Here is a 17,897-nt window from a genome sequence, read left to right as displayed (position 1 = left end):
ATCCAGGATCATGGCAACCCCCCACCCGCACCCCCCAACACACACACACACACACACACACACACACACACACACACACACACGATGCAATACTAAATCCAACAAGGTCTCACTCATACGTGCCTTCTCTCCAAGGACGCCCAGGAGACTCTAAGACCTTGAGTGGCTTTCCCAGATGCCCGGAAGAGTAGTCAAGTCTCCTGGAGACCACCCGTATCTGAGTGTAGTGGTCCCACCTGTCAATGATCGGTTGCATATTTGAGAATTCCCCCCCCCCCTCCCATTATACAATGGCGGTAATCGCAGTATTGTATAGCAGGGGGCGGGTTTATGATGACATGATCACACCCCCCGCCCCACCTTCCTGGTGGGGGAAGACCAGAAAGTATGGTTCATTGAAACACTGATTCAAACTCAACTGTCCCATGCTCAGACTAATTAGGGTGTTCCAAAAGCTGGTAAAGCATTGTGTTGGGAACTGTAAATTTCCAGGGAGCCCCATGATCTTTGTCCCCCTGATTGTTCCAGGGAAGCAGTTAGCTTCCAGACAGACGAGATCCCAGCGGTCGATATACCGACACCGGGATCCCGGAGTAGGACGCAATGCCAGAGTCTAGATACCGACGTCGCTCGGGATGTCAGCGTCACATTACTGACAGCTGGCATCCCGATTGTCCTCACAGCGAGACGCGCTGGCGTGATGCCACGTAGGGTGGGGGTGTTAGGTTTAGGCAGGAGCAGGGGGGTTAGGGTTAGTGTGCAGGGCCGGCAAGGTTAGGGTTAGTGATCGGGGAGGGTGGGTTAGGCACATACAAGGGGAGGTTAGGGTTAGGCATCAAGCGGGAAGGGTTAGGATTAGGCAGCAGGAAAGGGAGGGTTAGGGTTAGGCACCAAGTGGGGAGGGTTAGGGTTATGCACCCACAAGGGAGGGTTAGGGTAGGGGGAATAGGAGGATTAGGGGGCTTCCTGGTGGCCTGTCAGGATTATGATAGATGGGATGGCGCTGTCGGTATACTGACAGTCGGAATCCCGACCATCGGCATATCATACTGAACCCTTGTTCCACTACCAACCAAGGCTTAAAGGCTTAGTGCCGAATATGGAATTGCATTTGGGCAGATGTATTAAGCCTGGAGAAGTGATAAAGCAGTGATAAGTGGAAGATGATAACGCACCAGCCAATCAGCTCCTAACTGTCAATCTACATATTGGAGCTGTTTGCCTGGTGCATTATCACCTTGCACATATCACTGCTTTATCACTTTCTAAGGCTTAATAGATCTGCCCCAATACTGTATGCATAAACTGATGACAATCAATGTGTTCATGCCAAACCATATATCTGGAAATATTATCAGGTATATTCAATTACTGTTGGAGCCTCTCCGATGGAGAGGCTCCGACAGTTCCATATTCAATTTGCTGGCATTTTCTGCTACTTTTGTCCCATTTTCGACATGCCAATCCGAATTTTTTTTAAATTGAATTGGCAAGGGCGAAAACAGGACAAAAACCTGTCGAAAAACGCCCGCAAATTTGCCAAAACAGGTGGATTGGCGGCAAATTCGCTGATCCACCTGTTTTTCGACAGTGTCGGAATTTCCGACAAGTCGTAAAAATGGCACATACATTGAGTAGGTTGAATCGAAATTCGCCCTAAAAACTGCGAAAACGTACTTTTTTTTGACATGTCGGATATTCCGACAGTAATGTAATATGAGGCAGATTTATCAAACGTTAGGGAATGATAAAGTACCAACCAATTAGCTCATAACTGTCATTACAGCCTGTAAAATGGCAGAAACTAATTGGATGGCACTTTATCTATCTGTACGTTATCTCTCTCCAAGCTTTGACACATCCCTCCCTAACAGTGTTACTGTATGTCTACAAACCATAAGTGGTATGCAACAATACTCGCTGGACATAGCCTCCCCCTCCACCCAATCACTCACCTGATTTCAGGATTATCCTCCCTGCCAGGTGGAGGGCGCTCTTCAACCCCTGTTTTTCCTGGGGGCTGGTTGATGGTAAGGCGGCATTGGATTGGAGTGCCCGCCAACGTTACTGTAGCACACACTCGCCTGAGTTAAACACAGTGTCGCGATCTGTGTTTTCTGAAACCTGGTGCATACGATCGGTACAGGTCGGGGCCGCCAAAGGTGTGTGTGGACGCACAACTTGCACACCTCATGCGTAACCATATTCATTTTTTATATAGTATCTATCATATGGAGTTAAACCCTCCACTGCTTATAAGTGATGGATAACGTTCAATTAAATGTAGATATTTTATCTATACATACTGTACATAGAGAAATATAAACAGCTAAATGTAATAGCCTGCGAGAAGCAAGTCTGGCACGATTTTTAAAGCGGCAGTCATTTACATGGCATAACCAGGTTGCTTTTGTGTGTAAATGATTGCCGCTTTAAAAGTCTGGCCAGCATTTCATGAAATCCCGCACTTCCTGCTTCCGGTAGGCTATTACATTTAGTCCAAAGAGTGATGCTTTTGTAAGCAGTTCATTTACATCAGGTGTTCTTTCCCTAACGTTACATATAATAGCAGTCACGATGTAAGCGCCAATCATAATATTTATGTACCCAACTTAATGTGGTAAGCAGACTATCCCGGAATGATTTGCATCCTCTCAGAATGAATTAAGCGTACATCTGTTCCTTGTGCTATGTTTAGTATCTGGATTACTCTGTTAAGTGTCGGAAATAACTGTGTCTTTCTGAAAAGGATAATATTGTTGATGAGCGCTACTCCTTTCCCACAGGTATGATCTGGTCAGAGTGTAAGGAGATCTGGTCGCAAGGGCCGCGGGAATACATTTTTGAGCTGTGGAATATCCTGGATTTCGGAATGCTGGCAATCTTTGCTGCTTCGTTCATTGCCAGGTTCATGGCCTTCTGGCACGCCTCCCGGGCACAGAACTTTGTTGATGATGATGAGAACATTAAGGACTTGACGAGTGCCACGCTGCCTCCTGAAATAAAATACTACACTTTTGGTGAGCAGGCGGCAGCTCGCACATTACCGACATTTATAACCTTTTACTAAATTATTTATTACATTTTGTATTTTCTTTTATAACTGATTCTAGATGTTTGTTAGAGCTGTATTTATGTTTAGTGTTATTGCCCACAAAGCATTTTCTTAGCAGCTTTCTAGAGAATGTCCGTCATTTACTAAAGGCTAGACACCAGATATACTGGAACAGGGACAACTGGAAGTTGTGTAAAGTTATTGTACTGTCTAAAACAGAAGATGCCTTTATTGCAAGGTTTATTTTACCAATATAATGCTGATGGCATACATATAATGGAATCCATTAGGAATGCGTTTATCCCATTTCAGAATAGAAACAAAATACTGCATACAAACGCATCACGGTAATAGATAGTAACATAGTTGGTGAGGTTGAAAAAAAGACTAGTAGTCCATTGAGTTCAACCTGAATTATATTGCATTCCCTATTCTATTTAGGTTAAAGGCTATATCCTCATATATCTTTTCCCGTCTAATTTGTCTAACCCATTTTTAGACGCATTGATTGAGTCCGCCATTACAACCTTCTCTGGCAGTGTATTCCGTATTCATATTGCCCTTACAATGAAGAATCCCTGTAAAAAAGAAAGTTGTGGATCTGCACCAGCTTGAAAAAATAAGGATTTTAAATAAATGAAAAAATATATATGCAGAGACCAAAATGCTGACTATTATAGTAAATCCTAAATAGTACTAGGTTTTGGTGGTGCTCCCATGGATTTTGTAGTTAACCTACAGGAAGAAACAAGAGAAAGACAAAATAACCTTGTGTGGAAGCACTCTTGTATTGGATATAATAATAATGAAAGATAAATGATGAGGGGAAGGACCCGTTTGAGTCCTTCCACTGTGGTGTGTTATTAAAACTTAACTTTTAATGTTTAGACTCAGAGCCGGCCCTAACCAATATGATGCCCTAGGCAAGGTTTTGGCTGGTGCCCCCTAGCACCGCCGTTAGTTCTTCAGGACATGCCTGGCACGAGTCAGCTGGCATCTCTGCTAACGTTGGGGAGCCTTTTGTTTATGAAAATACATCTTATTTGCATTACTATGTGGCTAGGATGCACAAGTGATTTCCAGGAATACACTGCAACGTAGCATTTCGTATGCAGATACAGCCTCAGTTACACACAGAATATGGGCATGCCACATATCATTTTAATCAGCAGAAGCTGCTGGTACCCCTAAGCATAGCAAATGCCCTAGGCATTTGCCTAGTTTGCCTATGCCTAGTGCCGGCTCTGTTTAGACTATGAATAGAGTCACACTAGGTGAACAAAAATGGTATAAAAATCTTGATTGCCGTTGTACCAAATACGGTTCAAGATGTGGCAGGTGAAAATATTGTTGTTATTCTTGGATATTTGTTTGAAAATCACAATATCCACATGGTCACAGAAAGGGTCAGAATGTATAGCAAGCTTCTCCTGATCAGGTTGAGAAACTATTTATCTGAAAGTTCAGAGAATGAGATAAAAATGGTGTGAAAATCTCCTGAAGAAAAATGGCCCACAGCACCTAGTATTCCCTGGAGGTCTCCCATCCACGTACTGACCAGGCCATACCTGCTTAGCTTCCAAGATCGGACGTGATCGGGCGCATTCAGGATAGTATGGCCGTGGGCCGATTAAATCAGGAAATGGGAGGGAAACACTTCTACTTTCTGTACTGAATAGGGACAGGGCTTGTAGGGCCCGGTCACAAATGTCCAGATGAGGGAGTGTGTGTGGGGGGGTACTTCTACTGTCTGTTGTGATGGTGATTTGGTCTGGGTACAAGCACAATGTCTGTGTCCAGGGCCACCATCAACCAGATGAGAGAGTACAGGAGGAGAGACAAAAGTTGAAACAATTCAAATAAATATAAATATAAATTGATCAATACAAGTAAATAATATAAATGTGTGTCACTGAATGTGCTGTTTAACTGGTAGGCTATTAATCAGGAGGATAGTCCTATACTGAAGTTGTCAGAAAGGAAATAAAAAAAATGAAGAATCCATTCCTGCACTGAGTATAAAATTTCCTCTCCTCAAGCCTTAGCGGGTGTCCTCGCGATTTGTGTAGAGGTCTCTTAGTAAACAACTCACATGATAGCTCCGCATATTGCCCCTTTATATATTTGTAAATATTAATCATATCTCCTCTTAGTCATCTCATTTCTAGTGTAAACATATCTAACCTAGAAAGCCTCTCCTCATAGGTCAGTGTCTCCAACCCCTTAATCAATTTGGTTGCTCGCCTTTGAACCTTTTCAAGTTCTAATAAGTCTGTTTTATAGCGTGGTGCCCAGAACGGTACACAATACTCCAAATGTAGCCGTACCAATGATTTGTACAGTGGCAGGATTACGCTCTCATCCCTTGTCTCAATTCCCCTTTTCTCTAACGTCCTAGTGGATGCTGGGAACTCCGTAAGGACCATGGGGAATAGCGGGCTCCGAAGGAGGCTGGGCACTCTAGAAAGATCTTAGACTACCTGGTGTGCACTGGCTCCTCCCACTATGACCCTCCTCCAAGCCTCAGTTAGATTTCGTGCCCGGCCGAGGTTGGATGCACACTAGGGGCTCTCCTGAGCTCTTAGAAAGTTATAGTCTTAGAATTTGTTCTTTTCAGTGAGACCTGCTGGCAACAGGCTCACTGCAGCGAGGGACTAAGGGGAGAAGAAGCGAACTCGCCTGCTTGCAGCCGGATTGGGCTTCTTAGGCTACTGGACACCATTAGCTCCAGAGGGATCGACCGCAGGCCCAGCCTTGATGTTCGGTCCCGGAGCCACGCCGCCGTCCCCCTTACAGAGCCAGAAGCAAGAAGATGGTCCGGAAAATCGGCGGCATGAAGACTCAGTCTTCACCAAGGTAGCGCACAGCACTGCAGCTGTGCGCCATTGCTCCTCTCACACACTTCATACTCCGGTCACTGAGGGTGCAGGGCGCTGGGGGGGGGCGCCCTGAGGCAGCAATAAAAACACCTTGGCTGGCAAAAATACCTCAATATATAGCCCCAGGGGCTATATATGAGGTAAATACCCCTGCCAGAAGTCCATAAAAAACGGGAGAATAGGCCGCGAAAAAGGGGCGGAGCCTATCTTCTCAGCACACTGGCGCCATTTTCCCTCACAGCTCCGTTGGAGGGAAGCTCCCTGGCTCTCCCCTGCAGTCTACAAGGGTTAAAAAAAGAGAGAGGGGGCACTAAATTTAGGCGCAGTATACATTATATATATAGATATAAAGCTATAGGGGACATAACTCAGTTAGTCCCTGCAGTATATAGCGCTCTGGTGTGTGCTGGCATACTCTCACTCTGTCCCCCCAAAGGGCTTTTGTGGGTCCTGTCCTCGTTTAGAGCATTCCCTGTGTGTCTGCGGTGTGTCGGTACGGCTGTGTCGACATGTTGAATGAGGAGGCTTATATGGTGACGGAACAGAGGCCGATATATGTGATGTCGCCCCCTGTGGGGCCGACACCAGAGTGGATAGAGAGGTAAAAGGTATTAACCGACAGTGTCAACTCCTTACATAAAAGGGTGGATGACGTAACAGCTGTGGGACAGCCGGCTTCGCAGCCCGCGCCTGCCCAGGCGTCTCAAAGGCCATCAGGGGCTCAAAAACGCCCGCTCTCTCAGATGGCAGACACAGATGTCGACACGGAGTCTGACTCCAGTGTCGACAAGGTGGAGACATATACACAATCCAATCCGTGACTTGATCCCGGCAATAAAAAATGTGTTATACATTTCTGACTTTAACCTCTATAAATGGGTTTTAGGTTTGGGGAGAAAAAACAGGCAGTGTTTTGTTCCCCCATCAGATGAATAAATGAAGTGTGTGAAAAGCGTGGGTTCCCCCGTTAAGAAACTGGTAATTTATAAAAAGTTACTGATGGCGTACCCTTTCCCGCCAGGAGGATAAGTTACGCTGGGAGATATCCCCTAGGGTGGATAAGGCGCTCACACGTTTGTCAAAAAAGGTGGCACTGCCGTCTTAGGATACGGCCACTTTAATAGGTACCTGTTGATAAAAAAAAAAAAAAAAAACAGGAGGCTATCCTGAAGTCTGTATTTACACACTCAGGTACTAGACTGAGACCTGCAGATAGTGCTGCTGCAGCGTGGTTGGTGACCCTGTCAAACAGGGATAATAGTTGGCAAACATAAAAACATATTAAAGACGTTGTCTTATATATGGGGGATGCACAGAGGGATATTTTGCCGGCTGGCATCCAAAATAAATGTAATGTCCATTCTGTCAGGAGGGTATTAGAGACCTGTCACTGGACAGGTGATGCTGACTTAAAAAGCGCATAGAGAGCCTTATAAGAGTGAGGAATTATTTGGGGATGGTCTCTGGGACCTCGTATCCACAGCAACTGCTGGGAAGAAATAATTTTACCTCAGGTTTCCTCACAGAAAAAGGTACAGTCCTTTCGGCTTCAGAAAAGCAAGCGGGTCAAATGGCGCTTCCTTTCTGTACAGAGACAAGGGTAGAGGGAAAAAGCTGCACCAGTCAGCCTGTTCCCAGAATCAAGATTCTTCCCCCGCCTCCTGTGAGTACACACCATGACGCGGGTGCTCCACAGGTGTAGCCAGGTACGGTGGGGGGCCGCCTCAAAAATTTCAGCAATTAGTGGGCTCGCTCACAGGTGGATCCCTGTTTCTTCCAAGTAGTATTTCAGGGGTACAAGCTGGAATTAGAGATGTCTCCCCCCAGCCGTTTCCTAAAATATGCCTTGCTGACAACTCCCTCAAGCAGGGAGGCTGTGCTAGAGGCAATTAATAAGCGGTATTCCCAGCAGGTAATACTCAAGGTGCCCCTACTTCAACAAGGACGGGGTTACTATTCCACACGGGTTGGGGTACCGAAACCGCATGGTTCGGTGTGACCCATTTTATATTTAAAATCCTTGAACATAAAAAAATTCAAGTTCAAGATGGAATCGCTCAGGGCGGTTATTGCAAGCCTGGACGAAGGGGATTACATGGTATCCCGGGACATCAAGGATGCTTACCTGCATGTCCCCATTTACCATCCTCGCCAGGAGTACCTCAGATTTGTGGTACAGGATTACCATTACCAAGTCCAGACACTGCCGTTTGGACTGTACATGGCACCGAGGGTGTTTTATCAAGGTAATGGCCGAAATGATGATACTCCTTCAAAAAAAGGGAGTTGTAATTATCCCGTAATTGGACAATCTCGTTATAAGGGCGAGGTCCAAGGAGCAGTTGGTAGTCGGGGTAGCACTATTTTGGAAAGTGCTACAACAGCATAGGTGGATTCTAAACAGTCCAAAGTCACAGCTGGTTCCTATGACACGTCTACTGTTCCTGGGGATGGTTCTGGACATAAACCAGAAATAGTGTTTCTCCCGGAGGAGAAAGCCAAGGAGTTGTCATCTCTAGTCAGAGACCTCCTGAAACCAAAATAGGTAGCGGTGCATCATTGCACGCGAGTCCTGGGAAAAATGGTAGCTTCTTACGAAGCAATCCCATTAGGCAGGTTCCATACAAGAACTTTTCAGAGGGACCTGTTGGACAAGTGGTCCGGATCGCATCTTCCGATGCATAGGCTGATAACCCTGTCTCCAAGGACCAGGGTATCTCTACTGTGGTGGCTGCAGAGTGCCCATCTTCAAGAGGGCCGCAGGTTCGGCATACAGGACTAGGTCCTAGTGACCATGGATTCCAGCCTTTGAGGCTGGGGGGCAGTCACATAGGGAAGAAACTTCCAGGGACTTTGGTCAAGTCAGGTTATTTCCCTACACATAAATATTCTGGATCTGAGGGCCATTTACAATGCCCTGAGGCCAGCAAGGCCTCTGCTTCAAAACCAGCCGGTACTGATCCAATCAGACAACATCACGGCAGTCGCCCATGTAATCAACAGGGCGGCACAAAAAGCAGGATGGCGATGGCAGAAGCCACAAGGATTCTCCGATAGGCGGAAAATCATGTGTTAGCACTGTCAGCAGTGTTCATTCCCGGAGTGGACAACTGGGAAGCAGATCTTCTCAACAGACACGACCTCCACCCGGGAGAATGGGGACTTCCTCCAGAAGTCTTCCAATAGGATTGTACACCATTGGGAAAGGCCACAGGTGGACATGATGGCGTCCCGCCTTAACAAAAAGCTATAAAAGATATTGCTCCAGGTCAAGGGACCCTCAGGCGATAGCTATGGACGCTCTGGTAACACCGTGGGTGTACCAGTCGGTTTAGGTGTTCTCCCCTCTGCCTCTCATACCAAAGGTACTGAGAATAATAAGAAGGCGAGGAGTAAGAACGATACTCGTGGATGGCCAAGAAGAGCTTGGTACCCAGAACTTCAAGAATTTATATCAGAGGACCAATGGCCTCTGACACTCAGTCAGGACCTGCGGCAGCAGGGGCCCTGTCTGTTCCAAGACTTACCGCGGCTGCGTTTGACGGCATGGCGGTTGAAAGCCGGATCCTGAAGGAAAAGGGTATTCCGGAGGAAGTAATTCCTACGCTTACTAAAGCCAGGAAAGAGGTTACAGCAACTCATTATCACCGCATATGGCGAAAATATGTTGCATGGTGTGAGGCCGAAAGGGCCCCAACAGAGGAATTTCAACTAGGTCGATTTCTGCATTTCCTGCAAGCAGGAGTGACTATGGGCCTTAAATTGGGTTCCATTAAGGTACAGATCTCGGCTCTGTCGATTTTCTTTCAAAAAAGAACTAGCTTCAGTACCTGAAGTTCAGACATTTATAAAAGGAGTGCTGCATAGTCAGCCCCCGTTTGTGCCTCCTGTGGCACCTTGGGATCTCAACGTGGTGTTGAGTTTTCTTAAAATCACTTTGGTTTGAACCACTAAAAACCGTGGATCTGAAATATCTCACATGGAAGGTGGTTATGTTATTTGCCTTGGCTTCTGCCAGGCGAGTATCAGAATTGGCGGCTTTGTCTTGTAAAAGCCCTTATTTGATTTTCCATATGGATAGGGCAGAATTGAGGACTCGTCCCCAGTTTCTCCCTAAGGTGGTGTCAGCGTTTCACCTGAACCAGCCTATTGTGGTGCCTGCGGCTACTAAGGATTTGGAGGACTCCAAGTTGCTAGACGTTGTCAGGGCCCTGAAAATATATGTTTCCAGGACGGCTGGAGTCAGAAAATCTGACTCGCTGTTTATCCTATATGCACCCAACAAGCTGGGTGCTCCTGCTTCTAAGCAGACTATTGCTCGTTGGATTTGTAGTACAATTCAGCTTGCACATACTGTGGCAGGCCTGCCACAGCCAAAATCTGTCAATGCCCATTCCACAAGGAAGGTGGGCTCATCTTGGGCGGCTGCCCGAGGGGTCTCGGCTTTACAACTTTGCCGAGCAGCTACTTGGTCAGGGGCAAACACATTTGCAAAATTCTACAAATTTGATACCCTGGCTGAGGAGGACCTGGAGTTCTCTCATTCGGTGCTGCAGAGTCATCCGCACTCTCCCGCCCGTTTGGGAGCTTTGGTATAATCCCCATGGTCCTTACGGAGTTCCCAGCATCCACTAGGACGTTAGAGAAAATAAGAATTTACTCACCGGTAATTCTATTTCTCGTAGTCCGTAGTGGATGCTGGGCGCCCATCCCAAGTGCGGTTTATCTGCATTACTTGTACATAGTTATTGTTAACTAAATTGGGTTATTGTTGAGCCATCTGTTGAGAGGCTCTATTGTTTCATACTGTTAACTGTGTTTCATATCACGAGTTGTACGGTGTGATTGGTGTGGCTGGTATGAGTCTTACCCGGGATTCAATATCCTTCCTTATTGTGTACGCTCGTCCGGGCACGGTACCTAACTGAGGCTTGGAGGAGGGTCATAGTGGGAGGAGCCAGTGCACACCAGGTAGTCTAAGATCTTTCTAGAGTGCCCAGCCTCCTTCGGAGCCCGCTATTCCCCATGGTCCTTACGGAGTTCCCAGCATCCACTACGGACTACGAGAAATAGAATTACCGGTGAGTAAATTCTTATTTTAATGCATGTTAACACCTTATTTACCTTTGTTGCTGCACTTTGACATTGTGTGTTGCTGCTAAATATACTATCAATGAACACCCACAAATCCTTTTCTAATGCAGTTTCCCCTATATATTCCCCATTTAATTGGTAGGTTGCCTGTTTATTATTAGGCCCAAAGTGCATAGCTTTTCATTTTTCCACATTAAACGTCATACACCATTTCATTGGCCAAACTTCCAGTTTAAATTAATCGCTCTGAAGAGACTCTACATTCACATCTGACTTGATTACCCTACATATTTTAATATCGTCTGCAAAATTGACACTGTGCTTTCTAGTTCTACTCCTAAATCATTAATAAATATATTAAACAAGAGTGGCTCCAGCACTGAACCCTGCTGTATTCCACTAATTACTTTAGCCCAGGTGGAAAACCCCATTAGCCCAGGTGGAAATCCCATTATTCACCACTTGCTGTTCCCTGTTATCAAGCCAATTACTCACCCATGTACAAATAGTGTCTCCTATACCAAGCTCCCTTAATTTGAAAGTCAGCCTCCTGTGAGGTACTGTGTCGAAAGTTTTTGCAAAATCTAGATAAATCACATCTACTGCGTTACCCTGGTCGAGATTGTCGCTTACTATCTCATAGAAGCTAATGAAATTAGTTTGCATGACCTATTTCTCACAAAACCATGCTGATTCTTATTAATAGCATGGGAGTTCTCCAAGTAATCCTGTATACTGTCCCTTAGTATACTTTCCAATAGTTTCCCCACTATTGATGTCAGACTAACCTGTCTGTAGTTACCAGGATGAAGTTTAATACCTTTTTTAAATATTGGAAATGTATCCATATACGCCCGTCCTTTGGTACCATGCCTGATCTAAGTGACTCAGTGAAAATTAGATACAGTGGCCTTACTATTTCAGCATTTAGCTCTATCAGACCCCTAGGATGTAGGCCATCTGGACCAGGAGATTTATTAGTCTTAATTTTTTTAATCGTTCACGGACTACTTCCTCAGACAGATAAGTATTAAGCAATGGGCCTTTATCAATACTATTGTTATTGTTACTCACTAATCCCACAATCTGGTCCTCTGTAGTAAACACTGATGAGAAAAATGTGTTTAATATTTCATCTTTTTCTTTCTCGTCATTTATCAGGAATCCCAGTTCGCTTTTTAATGGTCCTATATTCTCTTTTTTTAGCCTCTTACCATTTATGTACTTAAATAATTTTTTAGGATTAGTTTTACTCTCCTTAGCGATTTTGCTTTTCTTTTTCTATTTTAGCTGCTCTGATTTCCTTTTTGCGTTTTTTGTTACATTCTTTGTAGTACTGGAATGACTCCGCCTTCCCGTCTGATTTGAAAGCTGTAAATGCTCACCTCTTTTTATCATTTTCTTCCTTTACCTTTTTGTTTAACCACATTGGTTTGAATTTATTACTCTTATTTTTACTGCCCATGGGGATGATCACTGTTACCCAAGGTTTCGCCTACTGCGGTATTCACTATTATCTCCACGTTGTTAGTTAGTACCAGGTCCAGTATAGTCCCAACTCTGGTTGGTTCTTCGACTATTTGCGACAAGTTGTTATCCTTTAGCATATTTAAGAACCTTTTACCCTGAGCTGTATTACATGATTCGCTGGCCCAATTTATGTCCGGATAATTAAAGTCCCCAATGATTAGGACTTCCCCCAGCCCGGTAGCTTTCTTTGCATCAAGAGTTGCACACTAATATCAGTTGGTTTATAACATGTTCTATTAAAAGTTTTTTGTACTTTTTTACTCATAGAACCATGTCTCAACTATATCTCCAGTTCCCTCGTAAATACCCTCATTTAAGTATGGTTTTAGAAATGGTTTAACATAAAGATATACCCCGCCCCCTCTTTTAATAGCCCTGTCTCTCCTGAAAGGAGTATAACCCTCCAAGTTAGCTACCCAATCATGGGAATCATCCCACCATGTCTACATGATACCTATAATATCGTATTGTTCCTTCATTACAAGCATTTCTAATTCCCCCATTTTGCCTGATAGGCTTCATGTGTTAGCAAGCATACATTTTAGGTTAGTAATACCCTTATTTATTTGTCTATTCATTGGTATCCTTTCCTTTCTTATGTTAGCATTCCCTGATTTTCCAATTCTTGCTATTCTTCCCCTCCCCACTTCTCCACCCTCATTATACTTAATACCTCCCCCCTTGCTGCACTCACTAATGATCTCGTAGTTTCTTTATAATCCCTCCCCCCAGACATCTAGTTTAAAATCTACTCCAACCTTCTAACCATCCTGCCCCCCAGCACTGCTGCCCCCTCCTCATTCAGGTGCAATCCATTGCGACAAAAAAGATGGCGCCTGACTGAGAAGTCCGCTCAGTGTTCCAGGAACACAAACCCTTCTTTCCTACACCAGTTTCTAAGCCACACATTTACCTCCCTGATCTCCCTCTGCCTCCCTAGTTATAAATACTGGATAAAAATGAAAAAATAACAGTCAAATTTTCCACATTTACTTGTTATTACATACGGCAAGGCACTCTGGTGTGTTTAGTGTGGAAATGTGCGGCTCGGTTCTTTAGAAATCCTAACCTACCTGAATTTTGCGGATCCCGCAGTTCGCAATTTGGATTTTAAATACAAATTTGGGGTTTTGGATTGCAAAAAATTCATGATTTTAGCTGTTTTTATCCATTTTCAATAAATCCAAACCCCAAAATTCGGATTTTAAAGCTGAATTCCAAACCAAAACACTTGAGGGTGGTTTTGCAAATCCAAAACTTGACGATGAAATTAGAACCAAAACCAAAACACAAGACAGAGACACCATGCACATCTCTAGTTTATTGATTTAGCTTAGGGGTCTTGTATAGGGATTTATATAGGGACAAACTCAAGTCCATTTACGGAGTGTAAATGGCTGTGTGGTCCTCACAAAGCAGGGAATGCTCTACAAAATTAAATATTATTTTTTCACTGCTACACAATGCATTTGCTCCACCCAGTTGCTACCACTGGTTGGTACAATCTCTACCCCTCTCCAGACACCACCACTTCGGCAAACCAGTCAGGTCTGATAGAAATCTGGGTCTCCCAATGCAAGTCGATGCGTTTCACATCACTAATTTGCATTGCTCATCGGGCGTTGTGTGCATTGTAGATGAGTCAGAGAATGTACTTATGTGTATTTTGTCCTACTCTCTTCCAGCCAGAATAAAATGGCTGTCATCAGACCCACAGATTATATCAGAAGGCCTCTACGCAATTGCTGTGGTTCTCAGTTTCTCCAGGATTGCTTATATTCTACCGGCAAACGAAAGTTTTGGACCTCTGCAGATATCACTAGGAAGGACTGTAAAAGATATCTTCAAGTTTATGGTGATATTTATCATGGTGTTTGTGGCCTTTATGATTGGAATGTTTAATCTGTACTCCTACTATCTTGGAGCTAAACAAAATGATGCCTTTACCACGTAAGTTTTTTCTTTAATTTGTTAAAAAAATTGCTTTGAATTAGCTTTGTCAGTTTGTACTCTTTGCTTTTAAAGGGAAAGAAACTCCATGTGTTATATTCCCTTTGTCAGAACTAGCACCACCTCTTTCTGCACAACTTGACTCAAAACTAAAATGTCAGTCAGCAGAATGAAAAATCAAAAACAAAAAAACATTTTTAATGTACTAAAGGGTGGTCAAACGAAATGAAATGTTTGGTCACACTTCCAATTGGTGCATTAATACTTTTGTTTAAGATCTTGATATTTCTTTGGCTTGTTAGACATCTATGGCCCCGACACCACTCTCAAGCAATTAGTGGCCATCGAAGATCGGCGATACATTGCCAGATTGGGAAAGAGCAGCATGTTAAAAATCCCTGACTCGCCAATATCAACCATGTTTTGGTCGGTATCGGCGAGTCAGTGAAATCCAACGTGTTGGATTTCTCCGATCCCTTTGACCTCAACGTTGGCAGAATGGGGAATTGCCCCAATACAGCCTAGATGTAAGCATTGTAACTAATCTCCTCAGCCCAACAGCCATGACCTCCTCTAAGCAGTGGTATCCGGTCTATATATCTACACTAAAAAGGTCTACAGTCAATAGGTCTACCACTAATGGTAGACATGCATTAGGTCAACAGGGTCAAAAAGTCTACATGGACAAAAGGTCGACATGTAAAAGCTAGACATGTAAAAGGTAGACAGTTCAAAAGGTCAACAGGGCCAAAAAGTCGACAGGGCCAAATGGTCAACATGACAATGGTCGATAAACTTTATTTTTTCCAACTTTTTCATTCTTTATCATCCGCATGGACTATGATTGGGAACAGTAACCTGTGCCAAGCACAGAGGTAGCGGAGTGAGGCACCTTGCCCGAAGCATGGGGAGCGAAGTAAGCCAATGCAAGAGGATGTGGTACACTAATGGGGCTTATTTGTAGCAGAAAAGTGACAAAACACCAACCCCCCCACCCCCCAAAATTTGTGTCTACCTTTTTTGTGTCAACCATTTTCATGTCGACCTTTTTACCTTGTCAACCTTTTCTACTGTCTACCTGTTCTATGTCGACTTTTTGACCCTGTCGACCTAATACATGCCTTCCATTAGTGGTAAACCTATTGGGGGTCATTTCGAGTTGATCGCTAGGTGAAAATGTTCGCCGACTGCGATTAAGTAAAAAACAGGCACTTCTGCGCATGCGTATGCGGCGCAGTGCGCACGCACGACTTACTTTCACAACGGCCGATGTATTTTCACACAAGGTCTAGTGAAGCTTTTCAGTCGTACTGCTGGCCGCAGAGTGATTGACAGGATATGGGCGTTTCTGGGTGTCAACTGACCGTTTTCAGGGAGTGCTCGAAAAAATGCAGGCGTGCCAGGAAAAACGCAGGCGTGGCTGGGCGAATGCAGGGCATGTTTGTGACGTCAAATCCGGAACTGAATGGTCTGGAGTGAGCGCAAGCGCTGAGTAGGTGTGAAGCGAGTGAGCGCAAGCGCTGAGTAGGTGTGAAGCTACTCTAAAACTGCACAATATTTTTTTGTAGCCGTTCTGTGATGCAATCGTTCGCACTTCTGCTAAGCTAAGATACACTCCCAGAGGGCGGCTGTTTAGCGTTTGCACGGCTGCTAAAAACTGCTAGCGAGCGATCAACTCGGAATGACCCCCATTGACTGTAGACCTTTTTAGTGTAGATCTAATAATCCACACCCCTAAGAGGTATGCTGAGGACTTGAAAATAAAGACCATTGGTTGTTACAAGACACGAGAAGGCTTTATATAACAAGATTTTCTAAATGTTATCTGCTTGGAATTTACTGTGTAGGAAACACTGAAACTACTGTAAATGGAAGTCAAGGAAGAGATGAAGCCAGACCCTCGTATCACTGCAAATTACCTGTAGAAAGATGTCTTTGGCACCTGAGTTGGGGTCTACAGAATAGTGTAGGAGATTTGTAAAACCTTTCAAAGAGCACAAAAAGCAACATATTATCTAGACGCTATCATTTTATAGAACTTACTAGAATAAAGTACTTTGGACTGGTCAAACAAAACTTTTACATTGTGGCCACAGAAGATACATTAGGAGAAAAATAGATGAAGCGTTTGAAGAAATAAACATCTTGAAAATCTTTTAGTATTGGGAATGATTGAATATGTTTTGGGTTTGTTTAGCAGCGGGTGGCACATGAATTATTTCCCAGGTGGAAGGAGAAACACCTAGAAGACATTTTGAATATTCCAAAGTCTGAGATCAAATTAAAGCTGATAAGAAGTTGGATATTTTAGAAGGACATGATCAAACAACATTCTGTATCACAGAGTCAAACCAGAATTACTTACAGGAATGAAAGATTGAGGCTTTGGAATGGGGTTCACTACGGCTGGCCGGCGGTCGGGCTCCCGGCGACCAGCATCCCGGCGCCGGGAGCCCCTCCCGGCGCCGGTATACTGAGCGCCGGGAGCCCGACAGCCGGCATACAGAAGACCACCCTTTGGAATGACCTCACATTCAGCAGACATCTATCATCTATGTGTTTATCATCTATCTATCTATCTATCTATCTATCTATCTATCTATCTATCTATCTATCTATCTATCTATCGGTCAATCTCTCCATCAATTGATATCTGTGACTGCCTGAGACAAAAGATACAGTGACATAGGTGAACTAAAAACCTGTGACTAGAGTATATAAGGACTGCTGCTACCTCTCCTCCAAAGACAGTTGGGAGGCAATGAGAGGTCTGATGTTTTTGTAAATGCTCCCCCATCACCGCCCTCATTTCACTATTTCACATGGCTTAAATGAAAATATCTCCTTGAAAAAGTTTTACCGTTATGAGGAGACTCTCTTGAGATCTTAAACATATGCCAAATAATTTTAAGTCCTTGATCTTCCGCGGGGTGGGGAAGACATGGGGCCTGGTTCTGAGTCGGAAAGAAGCAGCGATGTCGGATGCAGTGGAGCAATGATTTTTATATACGCATGTCCCTGAATCGCACGGCACCGCACATGCATCCTGATGATGTTCCTTCAGGGATGTAGTACAGATTTGGGCAATCCTGGGAAGTGACTGGAGGGCATGGTGGGTGTGTGGCTAAACATACGCACAAAGATGTTACGTCTTATGAGATTCTTTCGTATCATGGTTGCGTACAGAGATGCTCAACAGCTCACATAGGAATCCATATGGATTAGCAAAAAGTCTCAGACACAACTGTGACAAATGACACAAAGAAGGAGCCAGTATTATATTAGATGTCTTGTGGGTTTAGGCCACTACTCCGGATCAATCGTACTGTAGAGTTACTGTCATTTACTGCTGATCTATCACCTCTGATTTCCTGACAGAGATTTTTTTT

The 17,897-nt window shown here is 44.3% G+C and overlaps 1 protein-coding gene and 1 pseudogene across 1 annotated transcript in view; one reads left to right on the top strand and one right to left on the bottom strand.

The window, feature by feature from the left end:
- Window positions 1–17,897, top strand: part of TRPC6 (transient receptor potential cation channel subfamily C member 6) — a 347,114-nt gene that overhangs the window by 262,628 nt on the left and 66,589 nt on the right. Inside the window, exons 6-7 of the mRNA XM_063951506.1 lie at window positions 2,787–3,020; window positions 14,244–14,508. Of these exons, the coding sequence (XP_063807576.1) occupies window positions 2,787–3,020; window positions 14,244–14,508 (499 nt within the window). The remainder of the gene's footprint in view (window positions 1–2,786; window positions 3,021–14,243; window positions 14,509–17,897) is intronic.
- On the bottom strand, window positions 4,565–4,682 carry LOC135052418 (5S ribosomal RNA; annotated as a pseudogene).

This window comes from Pseudophryne corroboree, chromosome 2, assembly GCF_028390025.1.
Source record: "Pseudophryne corroboree isolate aPseCor3 chromosome 2, aPseCor3.hap2, whole genome shotgun sequence".
NCBI classification, from domain to species: domain Eukaryota; kingdom Metazoa; phylum Chordata; class Amphibia; order Anura; family Myobatrachidae; genus Pseudophryne; species Pseudophryne corroboree.
Note: the sequence above shows the minus strand (reverse complement) of the source record. Positions and strands in the feature narration are given on the sequence as shown.